Source organism: Canis lupus, chromosome 22 (genome assembly GCF_048164855.1).
Source record: "Canis lupus baileyi chromosome 22, mCanLup2.hap1, whole genome shotgun sequence".
NCBI classification, from domain to species: Eukaryota; Metazoa; Chordata; class Mammalia; order Carnivora; family Canidae; genus Canis; species Canis lupus.
The window spans coordinates 19,548,843-19,570,960 of record NC_132859.1 but is presented as its reverse complement, the minus strand read 5'-3'; the positions used below and the strand labels follow the sequence as shown (position 1 = coordinate 19,570,960).

The 22,118-nt window shown below is 35.2% G+C and overlaps 1 protein-coding gene and 1 non-coding gene across 12 annotated transcripts in view; one reads left to right on the top strand and one right to left on the bottom strand.

The window, feature by feature from the left end:
- The window catches only part of STAG1 (STAG1 cohesin complex component), a 393,663-nt gene that overhangs the window by 210,153 nt on the left and 161,392 nt on the right, over positions 1-22,118 (bottom strand). For all 11 annotated transcript variants that reach the window (XM_072792608.1, XM_072792615.1, XM_072792616.1 and 8 more), the window contains one exon: positions 2,646-2,742. In XM_072792608.1, the coding sequence (XP_072648709.1) occupies positions 2,646-2,742 (97 nt within the window). The remainder of the gene's footprint in view (positions 1-2,645; positions 2,743-22,118) is intronic.
- On the top strand, positions 7,749-7,851 carry LOC140614552 (U6 spliceosomal RNA). The gene has a single exon (XR_012015390.1). It is a non-coding gene; the product is annotated as a U6 spliceosomal RNA (small nuclear RNA).

The window sequence follows — 22,118 nt, the reverse complement described above, 5'->3', positions numbered from 1 at the left end:
TTATAGATACACGGCACTACCTTGATAAACCTTGAAGACATTTTGGTTAAGTGAAAAAAATCAGACATAAAAGGTCACATGTTATATAACTGCTTTATATAAAAGGACTAAAACAAGCAAATCTATACAAACAGATAGCAGATTAGTATTTGTCAAGGGTTGAAGGAGAAGAATGGGAATGACTACTTAATAAATATAAGATACTCTCCTGGAGTGATAAAAACATTTTGATAATAAGAGAAGTGGTCACACAACATTCAACATTGTGAATGTACTAAAAGTTGCTGAACTGTTACAATTTAAAATGGTTAATTATAAAAGTAAATAGATAAAATGGCTAATTGTACGCTAAGTGAATTTCACCTCAATTTAAAAAAGAAATCACACTGACACATAATTTTTAAATCATTTATAAGGCTGACCTCAAAGTTTGATAAAAACCCTGTTGTAAAGACTGAGAAGAAATACTCATGTACTACTAATGGGATTAAAAATGGGCACAATTCATATAGCAGAAGTTTGGCAGTATCTGATACAATTTTACAAAAACATTTTCCCACATTCTTCCACAAAGAACAAATAAGGTATACACAAAAATACTCATTACAGTACTGTTTGTAATAGCAAAAGATTACAAATAATGTAATGGTCTTAATAGAAGACTAGTTAAACTAAATTATTGTACATACACACAAAGGAATGCTGTATTAAAAAAGCTCCCTATACATCAATAGCTTTTGTGTAACAGTGGTGGGAAAGGATATTCTTACTTATATATACAAAATTAGATTAAAAATGCTAACAGATGAATATAAAACAAAACAGTTAAACACGATTAACTCTTTGGAGATAGATGGGAAGGCAGGAAGTGGTAAAGACTTTTTGCTTTATATATTCTAAAGCTTTTGAATCCTGGGAATGAATTACAAAAGGGAAAATTTTAAAGACTATCAGTTGTTTTAAACTCAAAATCGAATCCAACAGAACACTTAGATACATAATACATTTAAAGTATCAGTGATTGCCTTATCCATTTTAAGGCTGCAAAATCAAAGTCACGTTCCTCCAAATAGTACAATCTCCTGTCACTCTTCACCAATCAATGCTCTAGGATTCAGGTTCAAACTCCATTTATGTCCAAGAGTGTACCCTGCTTTCTTGTCTTCAGGTATTTATACATAGTCTGTTAACCTTGGCCCTTCTCATCCTCTTTAACTTTCTTATCCCTCAGCCTCAGTCTCATCACAGTTTCTTCCTCTGAGATGTACTTTCTTACAAATGCTCCAACATTCACAAATACATAGAGATACAAAGCCTGGGCTAGATCAGAAGCCCTTCTCTATTGGTCCCATAATATCTTGTCCTTAGGGACCCAGACTCAGATTAATAAAAGCCGGACTCTGAATCTTGAGTTTGGCACTTAAACTAACTGTATGATGTCCAAAAACTTACCTAAGCTCTTTATTCTTAGTTTCCTGATCTATAAAAATTACAACTGCTTGATCTATTAACCAATAGATTAAAGGGAGCAAATACAAAGTTTAGCACATATTGTTATTAAATTGTAAACAGTATTATTCTTAAGATGGCACTGATGAGCACTTTATTGAACTGGTAAATTTCCCTTTCTGTTCCTTGTATGTAATAAAGCCTCCTTTGAAAATTACACATACTCTAATACTTACTGGGGCAGAGACTATCTTGGTAACGTTTGTATCCTCTGGAAGAGTACTTAGTACAAGATAGGTGTTCTGTAAATATCTGATAAACTACTTGTATCAATACTGTTAGTGACAAATAGAAATAAGAAAGCCTTCAAGAAATCAACTGTAATAGTGATCTCAATAAAAGATCACTGTACTTTCTGTGCTAAAAAGCAAAGGATGCTGATTTATCAATTGGCTGCCCCCATGTAGCACTTTATCATCTGTTAAGATTTATCTATTCCCAAGAAAAATATCAGTTAAATATTAATGTAAAAATAAAATTACATTTTAATTTTTAAGTTTTCTTAAGATTTTATTTATTTACTCATAAGACACAGATAGAGAGGGAAGCAGAAACATGAGGGATAAGCAGGCTCCTGCATGTGGGACTCGATCCCAGGACCCCAGGATCATGACCTGAGCCAAAGGCAGGTAGTCAACCACTGAGCTAGCCAGGTGCCCCTGCATTTTATTTTTAAAAATTGCCTATGGATTTCCAATGGATGATAAACTTAAGAAATCTGATTCTGATTCTGGTACATATGTTACCTAAAACAAATTACTGAAGCTTCAAGTACTTCATCTATACAATGAGGACCAAAATACTGACAATGATACAAGATAATGTTAGCAACTAGCAAAATTCTTAATATGGAGCATAGCTACTAATAATATCAGGAAAAGCTTATAATCTAAAATGTCAATTCACAAATTCATTAAATGAATTTTAGATTTCCTTCAAAATTTCATGAAATTTCAGAAATCTGTTATTTCATAGCAAAAGTGAACAGAAAGATGAAGTATCCTTAAATAATATTTTTCTTTATCAGAAAAAGTTTAGCACATAGTTCTAGGATGGATTATATACAACTAAAGAAAGATGAAATAAATTTGACACTGACAGAATCAAAGCACATTATTTATCCCAATATTATGTACCTCGACATCCTGAACACTGGATAAAAAAGTTGATTAAATCCAGAAGTGCGATGTCCCTGTCTTGTTTATATGATTCAATCCAGTCATCCACCACGGACTGTAGGAAAAAAATGTATAAAAATGAAAACTTCAAGAAAACTGAAAATACAGTAAATAAATATTTTTAAAGTTTGTGATTTTATCTGTGTGTCTACTTAAAGAAATTATTTCTCTATAGCCAAATAAAACTAAAGGTTCCTTTATTTTTAAAGGTAATTAGAAGATGAGTTACTAAGTTTCAAAATTTGTTTAGACCAAAATACAAATCTGATTAGTCCAATAATTAAACAATTTTAGACAGTAATATTCAAACCACATTGTGAAAATAACACAAAAGCTAAACTACATTTAAATATAGATAGAAATTAAGTATCAAAAAATCTCTTCTATTAGTAATGCATAAAAAGAGTACACACCATGTATAACCAAATTCATTTTTGTCAGGAATACATAAATGAATCAATACTAGGAAATTTAAAAATTCAATTTATGAATGAAGGAAAGAAATTAAATGATCATATTACTAGATCTCAAAATGGTATCCAATAAAATTGTGCAGCCAAACTTAACAACTTTTAGAAAAACTCAACAGATGAAATGTATAAAAGCAAGGTAAAGACAAAGGTATATTTGTTAAAAAAATATATATATATTGTTGAAATGCTCAAGACATTTCAAACCAAACAGGACCAAGGCAAGGATGTATCCCTAACTATCTGACACAGGTTTTAAGTTTTTAGTTAAGAGTAAAAATGAGTAAAGTCTTAATAAGGAAAATTCTCCCTTTCCAACAGTTGAAAAAAAAAACACCTAACAGTCTCTACTAAAGTGACTCAAAAGATTCATGATAGAAAAAATTTGACAAGTAAAAAAAAAAAAAAAGAAAGAAAGAAAGGAAAAATTTGACAAGTGACAAAAGATAAATGTACAAAATAACTTTTAGATATTGGCAATATATAAGAAACATAAATGAAAAAAAAGAAACATAAATGGAGGAGAAGCCTGTTCATAACTATAATTATCTAAGAATAAGCTCAAGAAAGGTATAAGTGTTAATGTAGAAAACTTATAAAAACTCACAGGATGCAGAAAATCACCTAAATAAGTTTCACATAATGAGTTAAAAAAAAAAAAAAAAGCCTTAGTGCTCTATCAATAAAGTCTTTCCAAATTATTAGGCAATTTTACTGTGATTCCAAATAGCACACTTGAAGGCAATTTTGTTTGAGGTTTCCTCGAGTAGGGTAGGTTATCAGAAAAAAATGTATAAAGATCATTTTAAACACTTTTAAGATAATTTTTACTTTTATGTGGAAAAACAATTCTATACAGCAAGATGTATGAAATTTAAGTTACACCTTGATAAAATTTTACAAATACATAAACCTGTGTAATCATAACCAAGATGAAAATACAAGACCTTTCTTTCTAAAACTGAAACAGCTCCTTGATGCTCCCTTCCAGTCAATAACCATCCCCAGCTAAAACAGTTTACTATTATTCCTTAACACAGGACAATTTTTGAAACTCATATAAATAGCATCATCTTTTATGTTTGACTTCTTTTAATCAAAATTGAACCATTGTTTTGTGTATCAGTACTTCCTTTTTTTGCATTGCTGTGTAGCCTCTAATTGTATTAACATACCACAATTTATTTGTCACTTTACTATTTAAATACATGACTATTATTTTCATTTTAAGGCTATTATGAATAAAATGGCTATTAACATGACTGTATAAATATTTTGATGGACATAAACTTTTTTCTGTTGTATATATACCCAGTAACAAACATATTAACACCTGGAACACATGCGTGTAGATGGGTAGTAGACAAAGTCAAAAACTTTTCCAAAACAGGTGTATTAAATTATACCCCATAAGTAGTATTATGATATTGGGTGTTCCATTTCCTTACCAATACTATATATTATCAGTCCTATTAATTTAACCATTCTGGTTGAACATATGCCTTCTTTAATGACCTCTTCTACTGAAGAGCAATCTTATTCCCTTCTTCCATGAAAAAGAAAGGACTTTTATTATTGTTTTTTTACTTCTGATGTATATAACACTGTTTCTCTGTCTCATCACATTAGTGTCTGGAAGGTTTTACTTTAAAAGTAAACAGAAAATTAGAATATTATGGCTGTATAAGAGGGTAAAAAGAAAAAGAAAGCATGTCATGCTATTTGTTCAAGGTTCAGCTCTGCTGAATAATGTGTCAAGAACATGTTGACTAAGAATGGTGGATAAAGCAGGTCAAGTGATTTTAAGACTCATGGCCCAAGCAGAAAAGTTTTCATGCTTTGTGGCCAAGGTAAGGAAGTATGACACAAAACTGGCCCAGCACTGTGAAAACACTCTGAAGATGGTGAACAAATTTTAACTCCCAAAGTGACAATATCAATTTTTATTATCCCACTAGTTATGTGTGAGGAACCCAAAAACATTCTGAATAATACGAGTGAACAACAGATTTGCATTATAAATATTAAAATTCAACACAAAGATACTGAAAACAATACAGATTGAAAATAATGCAGGATTATAAAAGTAATATAAGAAAATAGAGCACAGAAATTAATCCAGGTATATATAAAACTTAAGCTGTGACAAAGGAGTTACTTCAATTTCTGAGGAAAAGCAGTAGTTAATTTAATAAATGATTCTGGTATAATTGGTTATTCACCTGAAAGGAAACAAAGTTATACCTTTTAAAAGTTATCAGAGAGGGGTAAAAGCAAAAGAATCTAAAGAACTAAACTCCAGAGAGATAAATCCTTCTTAAATTGGCAGACACTGGTGCTTGTTAGAGGCATTGCCAAGTATGGGCATAGTTGGGTGGATTAAATAGTATTTCATAATATATAAGACCTTGGCCTAGGGGGCAGGATAAAACTACATAAAACACATCAAAATTAAATTGTGGGGGGCAGGCCGGGTGGCTCAGCGGTTTAGCGCCACCGTCAGCCCAGGGCCTGATCCTGGAGACCTGGGATCGAGTCCCATGTCAGGTTCCCTGCATGGAGCCTGCTTCTCCCTCTGCCTGTGTCTCTGCCTCTCTCTCTCAAATAAATAAAATCTTAAAAAAAAAAAAAAATAGTATTTCATAATATATAAGACCTTGGCCTAGGGGGCAGGATAAAACTTATAAACACATCAAAATTAAATTGTGGGGGGCAGGCCGGGTGGCTCAGCGGTTTAGCGCCACCGTCAGCCCAGGGCCTGATCCTGGAGACCTGGGATCGAGTCCCACGTCGGGCTCCCTGCATGGAGCCTGCTTCTCCCTCTGCCTATGTCTCTGCTTCTCTCTCTCTTTCTGTGTCTCTTATGAATAAATAAAGAAGATCTTTTAAAAAAAATTAAATTGTGGGAAATCTTCACTAGAAAAAATATTTTTAAGTAGCCATAGGGTACATACAAGGGGCCAAAGGATAAGAAATATGGCACACGTCTCATCAAAAAAATGAAAGCCAATGGATATTAGAAAGACATATTTAAAGTATTGAAAGAAAAAAAACCCTACCATCAGTTCCCTGTGGTCCCACAAAGATCACCTTCCTGGACCCACAAAGATCAACAACTGGACAAACAACAGATTCAGGAGACCTCTACAGTCCACTTAGCATGTTTTAACAATAAGTGAAAATCATCACACAAGAGAAGGAAGGCTACTTTACTTTGCCCACATAATCCTATCCTCCATAACACATTTCATGGTGCTCTGAAGGAACTCCCTAGTTAAAAAGAGTTTTTCTTGCTAGGAAAGTAAGAGTGTGGTGAGCAACTGGCTCCCCCCAGCCTTGCAGGGCACTGTGCAGAGGTCCACTTTTGGTTTCACCCCATCTAGATCAGTAGCCCATAGATGTACTGAGCCAGCTAGAACAACAGTAAAAGAGAAGCTATTAATAGCAAACAAGCACCAAGAGCAATCGTGGTTCACAGAGATCTGCTCTATACACAAACTCTGCATATTTTACCACTGACAAAGCCAAAGGTTAGCACAGCCACTGTGGACTCCTGCAGATCTTGCCAGCTTTCTCCCCATAGGTATTTTTGTTAGCTGAAACCAGCTGCCTGAGTCTCTCCCAGAAACCTTCCCCTACCACCAACCTGATCTGCCCCACAGCTGTGCAGGATCTCTATAGCTACATACGCATAAGACACCAGTCCCTTTTACACTCCCACAGGAGGGAGGCAAGGAGCTGCATAAGCAGCCAACTTGAGATTCTACAGCTAGGTGAGTATGAGACACCAGCCTAACACCACTCCCTCATCAATGAACACTGTTGCCCACACAGAAGTAGGCCCTCTCTAACTGTGCACCACTGACCTAACACTTATCACTGGCCTCCAATGCAGCATGCATGCATGCAACAAGGCTAAGGAAATATGCAGCCACTGTTAAGTGTACCAGAAGTCAAGAAATACTGCAGCTGCTGGTAGGCCCAGATCAGGCCCCACCTTCTGTCACTGTCTGGTACCACTTTGCCTACCCATACCTAGCTCCTCCAGGCTGTGTGATTACATACCGACCCCCGACCCCCACCCCCCAACTCAAGCTCCAATCACAGTTGAGTGTGTGCACACCACTGATTCTGGCCACCACCAATGTCTTCCTTGGTCCCTAGCTACCAAACCTGTAGGTATTTCTAAGGACCAAAACAGCCCTTTTAGCCAGTGCAGATCTTCCACAGTCCTCACTAAAGACCACCCAGTGGAAACTGGTAGCCTGAGCCAAAAAGATACCACACCTTCCTGGACCCAGTGCCACCACAAGCCACATTTCTCACCTTACCCCAGCAGACCAAGGGTCACTGCATAATTAAAAGTGTGCCCTCACACACAGGTGAAAGGTTTCTCTTATGGAAGTCAGTCTATGAGTTTGGGAGATGTAACTGATTCTTCATGCACTGAGATGAAAACACAACTTCAGGATTATGAAGAATCAAGGAACTATGTCTCCACAAAAGGAATACAGTTCACCTTCAGTAACTGGCCCAAAGAAATGCAGATCCAGAAACTGCTGGACATAAAATTCAAAATAGTTTTTTGTGCTTGCTTCTGCAGCAAATATATTAAAACTGAAATTATACAGAGAAGATTAGCATGGCCCTTATGCAAGGATGACATGCAAACTCATTAAGCATTCCATATTAAAAAAAAATTATGCAGCTACTCAAGAGAGCTATAAGAGAACACAGATAAACAAAGATATCAGGGGATCCCTGGGTGGCACAGCGGTTTGGTGCCTGCCTTTGACCCAGGGTGCGATCCTGGAGACCCAGGATCGAATCCCACGTCAGGCTCCCGGTGCATGGAGCCTGCTTCTCCCTCTGCCTATGTCTCTGCCTCTCTCTCCCTCTCTCTCTGTATGACTATCATAAATAAATTTTAAAAAAATTAAAAAAAAAAAAAGATATCAGAAAAAAATACCTCAGAAAAAAATAACAAAATGAGAAGTCCAACAGAGAAAGAAAACATAAGAAAGAACAACAGAAGTTTTGGAGCTGAACAATACAATGACTATAATGAAGAATTAAATAAGAGTTTCAACAATGAATTTGAATAAGCTGAAAGGAGAATCAGTAAACTAGTATTCAGATCAAATGAAATTATCTAAATACAGGAGGAAAAAGAAGAGTGAAAAGAAATGAAGAAAGCTTATGGGAATTATGGCATACCAACAAAAGAAATAACATACACATCATTGAAGTCCCAAAGAGAAATGAGAAGAAGAAAATGTAGGAAGCTGATTTTAAAAAATCATGGATCAAATTATTTTTCTATTTCTCTTTTGATTTCTTTTGATTGTTAAATAGCATGTTGTTTAATCTCCACAGATTTATGGATTTTTCAGTTTTCTTCGTGTAATTAATTTCTAGTTTCATACTATTGTGGAGGTAAAATAAATATGTTTGCTGTGACTCTGACCCTCATTAAGACTTGTTTTCCAGCCTAACAAAAGATCTATATTGGAACACAGTTCCATGTGAACTTGAGAAGAATGTGTATTCTGTTGTTTTAGATGGAATGTACTGCAAATATCTGTTAGGACCATTTGGTCTAACCTGTCATTTGAGGTTTCCTTATTGACTCTGTATAAATGATCTCTGCATTGATGTAAGTAGGGTATTAAAGTCTGCCATTATTGTACTGCTGTACATTTCTCCTTTAGGTCTCTTAATATTTTCTTTACATATTTAGCTGCTACTATGTTGGGTGCATAAATATTTACAAATGTTATCTTCTTATTGGATTGGCCCCTTTATCATTCTGTAACACGATTTCTTGTCTCGTAACACAATCCTTGTTTTTTTTTATTTTTATTTTTTTTACAATCCTTGTTTTTAAAATCCAATTTGGATGGGATAAGTATAGGTTTCCTCCAGTTTCCATTCGAATGGGATACCTTTTGCCACCCTTTCAGGCCATATGAGTCCTTACATCTAGGGTGAGTCTCTCATGTAGATGGCTCTTCTTTTTGTTATCCATTCAGCCACCTCATGTCTTCTGATTTACAAATTTAGTCCACTTATATTTAAACTAATTAATGATAAGTATGTACTTAATGCCATTTTGTTAATTATTTTCTAGCTATCTTTTTAGTTCTCTATTCCTTTTCTTCTTCCCTTGAGACACAGGAAAATGGAAATTTAATATACCAAAATTTATGGGATGAAGCAAAAGCAGTTCTAAGACAGAAGCTCACAGTGATAAATGCTTACATGAAGAAGCAATATAAAACTTAAACAACCAACTTTATACCTAAAGAAACTAGGAAAAAAAAAAAGAACAATTACAGCCCAAAGGTAGAAGAAAGAAAATAACAAAGATGAGAGTACAAGTAAGTGAAATAGAAACTAAAGGGATAATAGAAAAGGTCAATGGAACTAAAAGCTGCTTCTTTGAAAAGATAAACAGGATGACAAAATTAGACTCATGTAGATGACTCAAAATCAGAAATAAAATATGTTAAAACTGATATCACAAAAATAGAAAGGATCATAAGATACTACTATAAATAATTATATACAAACAAACTGGACAATTTAGAAGAAATGGATAAATTCTTAGAAAATAAAACCTCCCAAGACTCAATCATTACCTAATGGAAAACCTGAATAGACCACTTACCAGTAAGGGGACTAAATAAGTTACCAAAAGCCTCCTAACAAACGACATTACAGTCAGCTTCACTGATGAATTCTACATTCAAACATTCAAAGAATACATACAAATCCTTTCTAACAGAAGAGGAGGGAACTTTACCAAATTCACTTTATGAGGCAAGCATTACCCTGATGCCAAAACAAGACCAAAATGCCAAAAGAAAAGAAAATTACAGACTAATATCCTTGATAAACACAGATGCAAATTGCTCAAGAAAATATTAGCAAAACTCAACAATATATAAATATATCAAATGAAAGTTACACACTTTAAACTTACAGAATGTAGTATGTCAACTATATCTCAATAAAAGTGGGGGGAAAGAAAAATGCAGAATTTTTAATCTAGAAAAAACTCTTTCAAATAAAAGCAAAATAAAAACTTTTCAGACTAAGGAAACTAAACAAAGCCAAATAAATGGACTAAACATTCCTCCTGAATGACCATTCAGAATGGAAAAAAGACCCAATTACATGATATCTACAAGAGACACACTTTTAAATACAAGAGAACAGATAGGCTGTACTAGAAGAATGAAAAAATGTTACTTGCAAACTTCAACTATAATAAAACTGTTTATGACTAGGTTTGTATCAGACAAAAGTAGAAATCAAGAGAAGGAGTATCAAATATAAAAAAACATTTTATACTAAGGTGATAAATTCATCATGAAGAACACATCATGAAAACACATCAAAATGTGTAGTATATAGCTAAAACAGTGTTTAGAGAGAGGTATATAGCTTTAAATACTTACAAAAGAAAGGTCTAATTCAATGATTTAAACTTTCACCTTAAGAAATTCATATTACATTTCAATATGAGCGGTCCTTATTTAAGTAGTAGGGAAAGATAAGTGCAGTATAATTGCAAGATTAACAGTAAAAACACTTCTTGTTTCTTTAATCTCTACACCCAATGTAGGGCTCAAATTTATAACCCCAAGATCAAGATCTGCATGCTGTATTAACTAAGCCAATCAGGCACTCCCACAAAGAACACTTATGATAACATACCTACAGTCTGTCAAAGAGAATATCACAGCTTCTCAATATCTAAATTACAAGTTATAGTCACACAATCATTGTGGGACCTAAGTTGACGGAAGCTCTATGATCCTCTATAAGAAGCTTCTACGGTTGACCCTGAAAAATCAATATCCAGCTGATGGAAGAAGAACACACAGAAAAGCATAGTAGATTTTTACAATCCAAGCTTGGGAATCATACATATCACTTTGGGTAACATACTTCATTGGCATGAACTTGTTAACTAGCAACATCTCAATGCAAGGGAAGTAGAAACATGGAGTCTCCATTTGCCAGTACCCTCCTTGGACTTTCTCTACTATGAGAAGGGAAAAATAAATTTTCTTAGGTGGCCAGTCATGTCTGCCAAAAGCTGTCCCTCTGGCTACAACTATTTATATATAGGTTTCTTCCTTCATAGAAAAAATACTCACCTGCATGATATTATAGTACTGTTTACTGGAGCAAAAAGGCTAAGTAATCTAAATGACTGCAAATGAATGTTTTGCTTAATTATGATATATACAGTTAAATGAAATACAACTATTAATACAAATGAGCTATATCTATTTTAGCACTGATAAAAGGTTTTTATGAGTAAGTAACAAAAGGAATATGCATAATAGATTCTACATTTAAAATATTTTACATATACATTTATAGTAATATAAAAGGGAAAAGGTGTGAAAAAATTCAAACTGTGACACTGATAGGTTTGCCCTCAATTCATTCCAAAACATTTACATCTAAGCCTTACCTACAAAGAAAATCTCTAAGAACTTAGCCATAAGTTCTCAACAAGAAAACCATATGTAGCATTTGAATCACAGTTTAGAGTAAAGAAAGAAAAATCATTGCATTTGCTATAACGATTTTATCATATTATAATAAAGGAGAGTATAATAAAAATTTGAGGTAGTTAGAAAAATAACATTTTAAAAATTGGGAAAAACTAAAGTGAAAACAATAAAAGGTCAAAGTTCAAAGAGAAAATACAAATATGTGGCACAGAACAGTCAATGTTACAGTTAAAAATGAGTTTTAAATCTTCTAAGCATTTTATAAGCTAAACCTAAAAGAAAGCTCAATCAATTCAATCCGGATCTCTACACAGTACATGAGTGCTTATTATTCAAACTGTAGTAGATAAATATGCTTCTTTCAGCAGGCCATTTGATAAGACCTTGGTTAAGCAGACAAGGACACAGAGAATCAGTATTCTATAGTGTTACTTAAGAGGAGATTCATTTGCTTCAGAGGAAGACAAGCAGATGGCAAAGATAACATGCTACATTACATTGTAAACTAATGACCCTAACTAGAAATCTTTTTTTTTTAAATAGTACACATGCTACACACCAGTTTTTTTTAATATTTTATTTATTTATTCATGATAGACAGAGAGAGAGAGAGAGGCAGAGACATAGGCAGAGGGAGAAGCAGGCTCCATGCAGGGAGCCTGACGTGGGACTTGACCCTGGGACTCCAGGATCACGCCCTGGGCCAAAGGCAGGCGCTAAACTGCTGAGCCACCCAGGAATCCCAACTAACTAGAAATCTTAAATCAAGGGCCTTTCCTCTTTCAAACTGAGAATGATTATTTAATAATTAATATTTAGATTATTTTTTTCAGTGTAGCTTATAGCAATATCATATACATGTTTTCTGTGAATGTAAATACTCCACAGGTAGACTGAGAGTTCTTTATTACTCCATGAGACTAAACCTGAGACTACTTATCCTCAGGTATAAGGTAAATTGTTCTTGGTTTTTAGAGCTCTCCAAAGACGGGTTTTTCCCCTGTTGTTGCCTTTTTTTTTAAGTTAATACTTCAAGGGAAAAAACTAATCTTACACATGCAATGCTATTTCTTTCATTGTTACTCTTATTCCTACTATACTGACTAACTGCAGTTTCTGGCCAATGTGAACCCATGACTGCCCTTTTACTCAACTGCATTATTGCATAAATTCAGAGAAATTTGTTTTTAATCTCAGACAAATGAAGTGACCTTCAAGTAACAGGGTAGATTTTATTCCATAGTTAGGAATGGAATCACAGATTACAGTATCACTTCAATGCTTTTTCAGACAAACACAATGTCGCATACACAGCATATTTAATACTTTCACTTGGTACTAGTTTTTTATCATCTGCTTTTTGAAACTGAAAGACTACCAGCAAGTATATAAGCCTGAGTACTGTAATGGTGATGCCTAAATAAAATGGTACAGAAAAATTAAAATGAAACTTTTAAATATCATTTCTCTTAACGTCAAGCTTTTATAATATTTCTCTCCAGTTCATAACATGTGATATTTATCTTGCAGAAGCTCTCATCTGAGGGATTCTGGCAAATGATGACCTGAATATGAATTTTTTATATACTGGCCATCACACTTTCATTCAGGACAAAACAACTGCTAGGGCAGGCAAGGCAGCAAAGCCTGCAGGATGCAAGCAAGGCTATGGATTCTTGTAGGGGTTGGTAGAGAAAAGAAATAGAAAATTAAGTACTTTTCTGAGCTAAGCATGAGATGAGTAGATACCAGACCAAAAACAACCAACCAACCCTGGAAAGACTGCTATTTCTTCCTTCAAAAACTGGACCCTTCAGAGATTACTTAATCTTCTTTAGGGTAGGTAGAAGCCCTGAGGCATGTGGTCCAAGGAAGACCCACCATAAATTCTTGGCCTCAGAGAAACTGCAGGGGGACCACTAGGATAAGTTGAGCTGACTCCTATACTCACTGGTTCTTTTTTTTTTTTTTTTTTTAAGATTTTTATTTATTTATTCATAGAGACACAGAGAGAGAGGCAGAGACACAGGCAGAGGGAGAAGCAGGCTCCATGCAGGGAGCCTGACGTGGGACTTGATCCAGGGTCTCCAGGATCACACCCCGGGCTGCAGGCGGCGCTAAACCGTTGCGTCACCGGGGCTGCCCACTCATCGGTTCTATGAAAGAATAATCACTATGGAAAATGAATTTAACGTCCTAGAAGTTCAGTGGGGGAAATAAACCTCAATATAAAAGAAAAATATAAAAATGAATTCATAAGGAAAGGGGTATAATACTTGGCAGATGTGTATATAGGAGATCTAACATATATAAAAGTGTTTAACAAGGAACAAGAAGGAAAAAACACAATGAAGCTGATCATTCTAAGAGGAAAATCTACCTGATCAATAAAAGACTTAAATCTGAATATAAACATGACTTACTTTCTTCCTGCCAGAATTAATGGGAAATGATATATATAACTACAGCTAGATAAAATTCATGAATTCCAAGGAAAAAGAGAAAATCTTATAAATATCAGGACCAATAATTAAACCCAACATATACAAACTCTACTTCCATATACAAATCACTCATCTGCATTCAATGTCTCTCTCTTAAGATAAGCATATAGCTGCCAACACCAGACATTTGAGGAAAACCTCTGCACATCAATTACCAATTTATTGTGCCTCAGCACCAAAAGTACCCTACCAGTATCTGCTCTATAATAATGGACTAGACTTTACAAGTACCCCTCCTTCACAGTAAACACTAAGTTAAGCTTTATTAGCACAGAGCTCTGGAAGGACACTCAAAGAGGAAAAGGGACTTCTCTTCCTAGTTTTGATATGTTAGATTTTTGTTTTTTTCACTTTTTTTTAATTTTTATTTATTTATGATAGTCACACACACAGAGAGAGAGAGAGAGAGAGAGAGAGAGAGAGGCAGAGACACAGGCAGAGGGAGAAGCAGGCTCCATGCACCGGGAGCCCGACGTGGGATTCGATCCTGGGTCTCCACGATCGCGCCCCGGGCCAAAGGCAGGCGCCAAACCGCTGCGCCACCCAGCGATCCCTGTGTTTTTCACTCTTGCTGCACAGTCGATCAGTAGTAGTTTATCTCATCCTCATGCTAAGAGTGTGCATTTCTTTTTTTTTTTTTTTTAAGATTTATTTATTTGAAAGAGAGAGGGCAGGAAAAGAAGCAGAGGGAGAGGGAGAGGAAGAGTGTGCAGTTCTTTGGCATTCTTGTGCTACAGCCTGGGACTGGTGGTTACCCTCTTGATGCAACCCTCCTAACACAGACACTGGCATGCTCCAATTCTCATCTGGCAGCAGTGCCTCATCTTCCTCTGTCTACCACTGGCAACAGAACTAGATCTCAGAATTTGTTTCCTGCTGCCTAGCAAATGTGAACCAGCTCTGGCTAAGACAATCCAGTGAACCTCTCTGCCATTCAACAGGCTGCAAATTCACTTTCTCCAACAAGGTCCAAACCCAAGCCTGGGGAAGAGAATCCCCACATTCAAGTCTCCCTTCCCTTGAGAAATCTCTTTCAACTAGAGAGTCTCTTTAGTGTTATCTTTACATCTTTATAGTTATTCCTTTATCATAATTTATTAATTATATGTGATTTTACCAAATCAAATAACTGTGTGGTTTCTGACTCTGGATTAAATCCATTGGTTCAAAATTGGTCCCAGGAGTGGTTCCAGAAGATAAACCAGTAAAGATTAGATTTGGGAAATGGTTTGGTCATGCTCTTGGGATTAAGCACAGGGCAGAGCTCCTCATCAAAGAAAAGGGATACTAGTAATCTATTACATGGAATAGTTTCAGAAAACCAATCAAGTTATCACCTGTGGCACACTATGATGAAGCATTAAATCAAGCACATTCTTTGAAAGCTTAAGTGGCTACTCTATTTGCCATTACGGCAGTAATGATAACTGTAAGGACAGTAGTATAGTATAAATCCTTTTGTATATACTTGAGCACTTAGAAAATGACAAGCTCAGTCCACAATTTCTCAGCTTAAGTCACAATGAGAGAACCAGATAACTTCCAACATTCCCCAAGAAGAATTATCTTCTTTCTTGTAGGTGTGGGAATGATACTGCTGACAATCAAGGCAAAAATTCAATTGTGTAGGTTGCTGAGTTACAACAACAGTTTAATTCAGTCTCATCAAGTATTTCATTTGAAAATTAGGAAGTGGAACAGGAAAAGAATGGGATTCTGAAGCTAGGAACAGAGATACCTGGTTTATCCTACATGGAACTTAACAATTTTGACCCTGTCCATATTCCCCCCTCCCAAAAACCCCACTCATAATTGGGAGCCTCCAATATTAGTGAAAGTAGCTTGCTTTCCAGTATCTGAGAATACTAGCTAGCCTTCCCTGTCTTGAAAAATCTCTGATAATCTTACATGGGCAGATACCCTGAAAAGGAATGCTCATTTTTAGGACCCACAACCTGCTCTGTTACCACTAGATCCATAACTACAGTCAAATCTCAACATTTGACAGGGAGACAAGTACTCAAAATGTCCCAACAGTGAAGAGCTTTCATACCCAACAGAACCCTGAGGGCCACATGTGGGAGTGGATTCTAAAAGTATCTAACTAAGGAGGACGAAATAGAATTCTACCTCAGGGCAAACTAATGGATATAAGCATACTTACTGGAGAATCCAGATTTAACGTGTCAGTTCATATAGCTAGAAATTACTGTAATTTCTTATCTGGTTGGTGAGCTAAGAGTTGCATTTAAAGGTTAAGAAAACAGAGCTTCCCTGGCATTGATATGGATGGAGTAAAGAATCCTAATGATTTAGGGATTTAGGAATATGGGACTGGATTTATCAGGTAAGAACTTCATATCCCTACTCCTCAAATGTCTTGCATAAGAGGGACCAGAAGGCAATGAGAACCACACTGGTAAAGGGAGAATCTACATCCTTATGAAGGTCTGTGGTTAGTCTCCTATGTAAGCCCAATATAAGGTATGTGGCCATTAAGAAAACCTCCGAGGTTTCAATGGACAAGATGGCATCCAAGGTAACACGACTCAAGTGGCCATATTTAATCATGAAAGATAAGGTAGGAACATTATCTGTTAAAGGCAGCAGGGATCTACCGGTAATCAGAAGGTCTTGCCCTATAGAGAGATCTTTGGCAATAGAGTACTCCTAGAAACAATAGAGGACAAAGCCTACCATAACATTATTTGATTTATGCAACAGAAAAAATTCTGGATCTGGTAGCCAGAAATCTAACAAATCAACCAACACATTGGAGAGTTATAGCCTTCACTTGCTGCCAATCCTGAGTTAGTTTACAGACCCAAAGAACATCAAATGATATGGAAACAAGGTAGGTCCCTTGAAGAAGGGACACCTGGGTAACTCAGTGGTTGAGCCTCTGCCTTCAGCTCAGGGCATGATCCTGGAGTCCTGGGATCGAGTCCCCCATCAGGTTCCTACATGGAGCCTGCTTCTCCTCCCTCTGCCTATGTCTCTGCCTCTCTGTGTGTCTCCCATGAATAAATAAATAAAATCTTAAAAAAAAAAAAAAAAGGTAGGTCTCTTGAAGAAAAACCTTGCATAACTATTACAAGCACACACTATACACCCTCTACTCCTTCCTCAATTTGTAGCCATTAATTAGAGGTATGATGCACTGTGAAAAGGAAATATCTAAACATTTCATGTATAAATAGACACTCTCTCTGAACTGATCTTAATTCCTAGGGATTCAAAATGCTACTGTAGTCCACCAGTTAAATTAGAGACTTAACTGTGGTCAGGTGATATATGGAGTTATAAATCAAGTCTGACGGATAGTGAACATAAATAGTTGAGGGACCCCTCTGTGGTTATTTCCTTGGTTTCTAAATATACACTTGGGACAGACATACCTGACAACTGGAAGAACCCCATGTGGACTTTCTGACCCCTGAGGTAAAGGGGCATAATGGCAGGGATGTCTAAAGTTCATGGAACTTCCTCTCCTTATCAAAAACAATAAACTAGAAGCAATGTTATATCCCTGGAGTAAGTGCAGAGTTTAATCAGACTTCAAAGAAGCAGAGGTGGTGAAAACTATTACATCCCAGTTAAACTCAACAGTTTGGTATACATAACAGATCGATCCTAGAGAACCATGGATTATCACAAACTTAATCAGATGGTGACTTGCAACTTAATTGCAACGCCTAGCACTTGATATGCAACTACTGACCAAGCTAATGCCTTTTTCTACAATTAAAAATCATCTCTTAAAGTAAGACATTATTGCCTAGAATAGAAGAAGGATACCTTCCCACTGTTGCTTCTGCACTGTTAATACTCCTGCTCTCTGCCATAATATAGCTGTCTTGGCCATCTATTCTCTCACAATTTCTGTGAGTCAGGAATCTATTTTTTTTAAGATTTTTTTTTTATTTATTCATGAGACACACAGAGAGAAAGAGAGGCAGAGGCACAGGCAGAAGGAGAAGCAGACTCCATATGCAGGAAGCCCAATGTGGGACTCGATCCCAGGACTCCAGGATCATGCCCTGGGCCGAAGGCAGGTGCTAAACCGCTGAGCCACCCAGGGATCCCTGGAGTCAGGAATCTAGACACACCTCACCTAAATCTGTTTAGGGTCTCACATGACTGCAATCAATGTGTTTACTGTTCTATATTCTTATTTGGAGACTCAAATGTGAAAAGAATCCACTTTCAAGCTCACTTATATTGTTGGAAGAATTTATTTCCTTGTGACTGGTTGTAAAACTGAGGTCCCGGACCTTCTGTTGGAAGTGGCTGGAAAGAACTCTCCAGCCCAAGAAGATATGAACAGTTCCTTGCCACATGGGGTTCCCCAACATCACTTACTTTGTTAAACCAACAAGGAAAAGTCCCTAGAGCAAATGTGCTAATAAAATAACATCTCACATAATATAATGTAATCACAGAATTGCCCCCCCCCCCCCATCATGGTGGCTATAACTGATGGTTAGAAGTAAGCCACAGGTCTCACACAAGGAAGGAGTCAAGAACATGAATACCAGGAACAATTTCTGAGGGGCCACACTTATGTCTGTCCACCACAACAATCCTCAGACACCTTCACCATCTTTACATTACACAAAACATCATCTTACTTCACTATCTGTTTAAAAAGATTTTATTCATTTATTCATGAGAGAGAGACAAAGAGAAGGGCAGAGACATAGGCAGAGGGAGAAGCAGGCTCCCTGTATGGAGACTTAATCCCAGGACCCTGGGATCATGATCTGAGCCAAAGGCAGACACTCAACCACTGAGCGACCCAGGTACTCTCTTATTTCACTATTTTGATGACATGTCCCAGAAAACAGAATGGCCAGATACTTTAGTAATATAACCACTGGCTCCTAAAGTTTTTAGGGGATTATCTCCCAATCTCTATTTCACATATATCTTACTAAGCCTTTAAATGTATCATCCTGTTCTATTACCATAATCCTGTCAAAAAATTACGTAGAGTAAATAACAGAAAAAAAACTGAAATGAAACTACTCTAAGAAGCAAGACGGGGGGTGGGGGAAAAAATAGGGGACTGCTGTTTTGGTCACTATACCATTTGATTTAAAAAAAAAATCATGTGCATGTATTGCTTATATAAAAATAAAATTTAATTTATAAAAATAAAGACGTAGATCAAAAGATAAAAAGAAATGCTAAAATGGCAATATTAACATCAAATTAACATTGAAGTTCAGAAGCACTAAACAGGAAATATTTTATAATGGTAAAAGGGTGAAATATTAATGGTATTGAAAGAAGGAAAATATTTAAATATGCTTTTATAATTTTATAATTCTCAAATCCAACAATATTCCATCTATAATGCTTTCTAATTATTTTATTATATTATTTTTTATTATTTAATTCTTTGCTACATCTAGACTTTGGTATATTGTATGATGCAACAGATCTTTTTCCAAATTGTTAATCAACTGTTAATTATGAAGAGAAAGGACAGAACATAATTTTTAACAATTACTATATATACTTAGGTCTTTTTTTGGTCAACTGATCCATCTGCCAGTTGTTGAATAAATGATTTACATTAATATTATCTGTAGCTTTACGAGATAGTCTACTATTAGAGTGGGCCTCTCATTACTTTTCATTTTGGGAATTTTCTTGGCTAATTAAGTTTAATTTGTACTTTCCAATCACTTCAGCAATACCAAAAACAATCCCTAAAATTTTTATTGTTTCTGTATTATATAAATGAATGAATTTTTTTATACTTTTAAAGGAAATGTAACTGGACAATAAATATTTCAGAAAAAAATGTAACCTGAGTTACTTCGAATCAAAGAAAACTTATAATCAAAGAAACATTCAAAATGCCACCATTTTTGTCTTTCAAAATGACAAATACTATTATAAAATGAGAAGTCTTACTGTTACCAGGGCTTTGGTAAATGAATATTTTCTTTAATTTTTAATTCAAGTATAATTAACATAGTGTTATATTGGTTTCAAGATGTAAAATACAATGACTCAAACGTTCTATACATTTCTCAGTGCTTATCAAAACTAAGTATACACTTATTCTCCTATATGTACTTCACACCCCTGATACAATCCAAACCCCCTCTGACAACGACCAGTTTGTTCTGTTTTTAAGTCTTTTCTATTTCTTCACTATTCTTTGTTCACTTGGTTTTTTCATAAATACTACATGACTGAAATCATATTTGTTTTTCTTTGTGTTTTACATAGCATTATACTCTAGGTCTGTCCATGTTGTTGCAAATGGCAAGATTTAACTCTTCTTTATGGCTGAGCAATGGGTGTGCATGTCTGTGTGTGTAGCACATTTTCTTTATTCATTCATCTATCACTGGACATTAAGATTGCTTTCATATCTTGGCTATTGTAAATAAAGCTATAATAAACATAAGGGTATACATATCTCTTCAAAGTAGTCTTTGCATTTTCTTTGGGCAAATACACAGAAATGGAATTACTGAATCATATGAGAATTCTATTTTTAATTTAAGGAATCTCCATACTGCTTTCCATAGTGCTATACCAATTATTTCCTACAAACAGTGCATAAGGGTTCCTTTTCTCTACAATCTTTCCATCACTTATTTTTTTATTTTAGACATTTTGATAGGTAAAAAAGAATATCTCACCGTGATTTTTATTCCATTGCCCTGATAGTGATTTGAGCATCTTTTCATGTGTCTTTTGGTTGTCTGTATGTTTTTTTTTTTTTTTGAAAAATGTCTATTCAGGTCCTCTGCCCATTTTTAATTGGATTTTTTGCTCCTTTACAGTGTAGCTTAATAAATTCTTAATGTATTTTGGATATTGACCCCTAGTTAAGACATATTATTTCCAAGTATCTTCTCTTATTCAGTAGATTCCCTTTTGTATTTTTGTTTCCTTTGCTGTGCAAGCACTTTTATTACAGTGTAGTCCCAATAGTTTAGTTTTACTTTTGTTTCCATTGACAGAGTAGACATATCTAGTATTTTTGTAGCCAAGGTCAAAGAAATTACTTCCTGTTTGTCTGCAAATTTTATGATTTCAGGTCTTTAATTCTTTTTGAGTTTATGTGTATGATGTAAAAAAGTGGTCCATTTTCATTCTTTTGCACGTAGTCATCCACTTTTTCCAAAATCATCTGTTGGAAAGATTTTTTTTTGCCACATTGTACATTCTTGCCTCATTTGTCATAGATGACCATATAAGCATGGGCTCATTTCTAGACTCTATTCTGTTTCAATTATCTCTGCATCTATTTTTGTGTCAGTTTTATAGTATACATTTAAATCTGAGATTGGTATCTCTGGCTTTGTTCTTCTTTTTCAATATTGCTTTAGCAATATTGGGTCTTCTGTGTAGAACTGTGGTTCTATACAAATTTTAGGATTATTTGTTCCAGTTCTGTGAAAAATGTTGTTGGCATTTTGATAGGAACAGCATTAAATCTGTAGATGGTTTTGCGTAATATTGACATTTTAAAAATATTAGTTCCTCCAATCCATGAGCATAGACTTATTTTCCCATGTGTTTGTTACCTTCAATTTCTTTCATCAATATTAGTTTCCCAAGTATAGGTCATCTCCTGGTAAAGATTATTTCTAAGTATTTCATTCTTTTTGGTGCAACTGTAAATGGGATGGGGACTGTTTTCTTAATTTCTCTTTCTGCTACTTCATTATTAGTGTATATTTATGCAACAGGTCTGTATACTAAGTTTTAATCCTAGGATTTATTGAATTCCTTTGTCAGTTCTGGTAGTTTTGAGTGGTCTTTAGGATTATGTATATATATATAGGACCATGTTATCTGCAAATACTGAAAGTTTTACTTCTTTGCCAATATGGATGCCTTTAATTTCTTTTTGTTGACTGACTACTCTGGCCAGGATTTCCATTATTATGT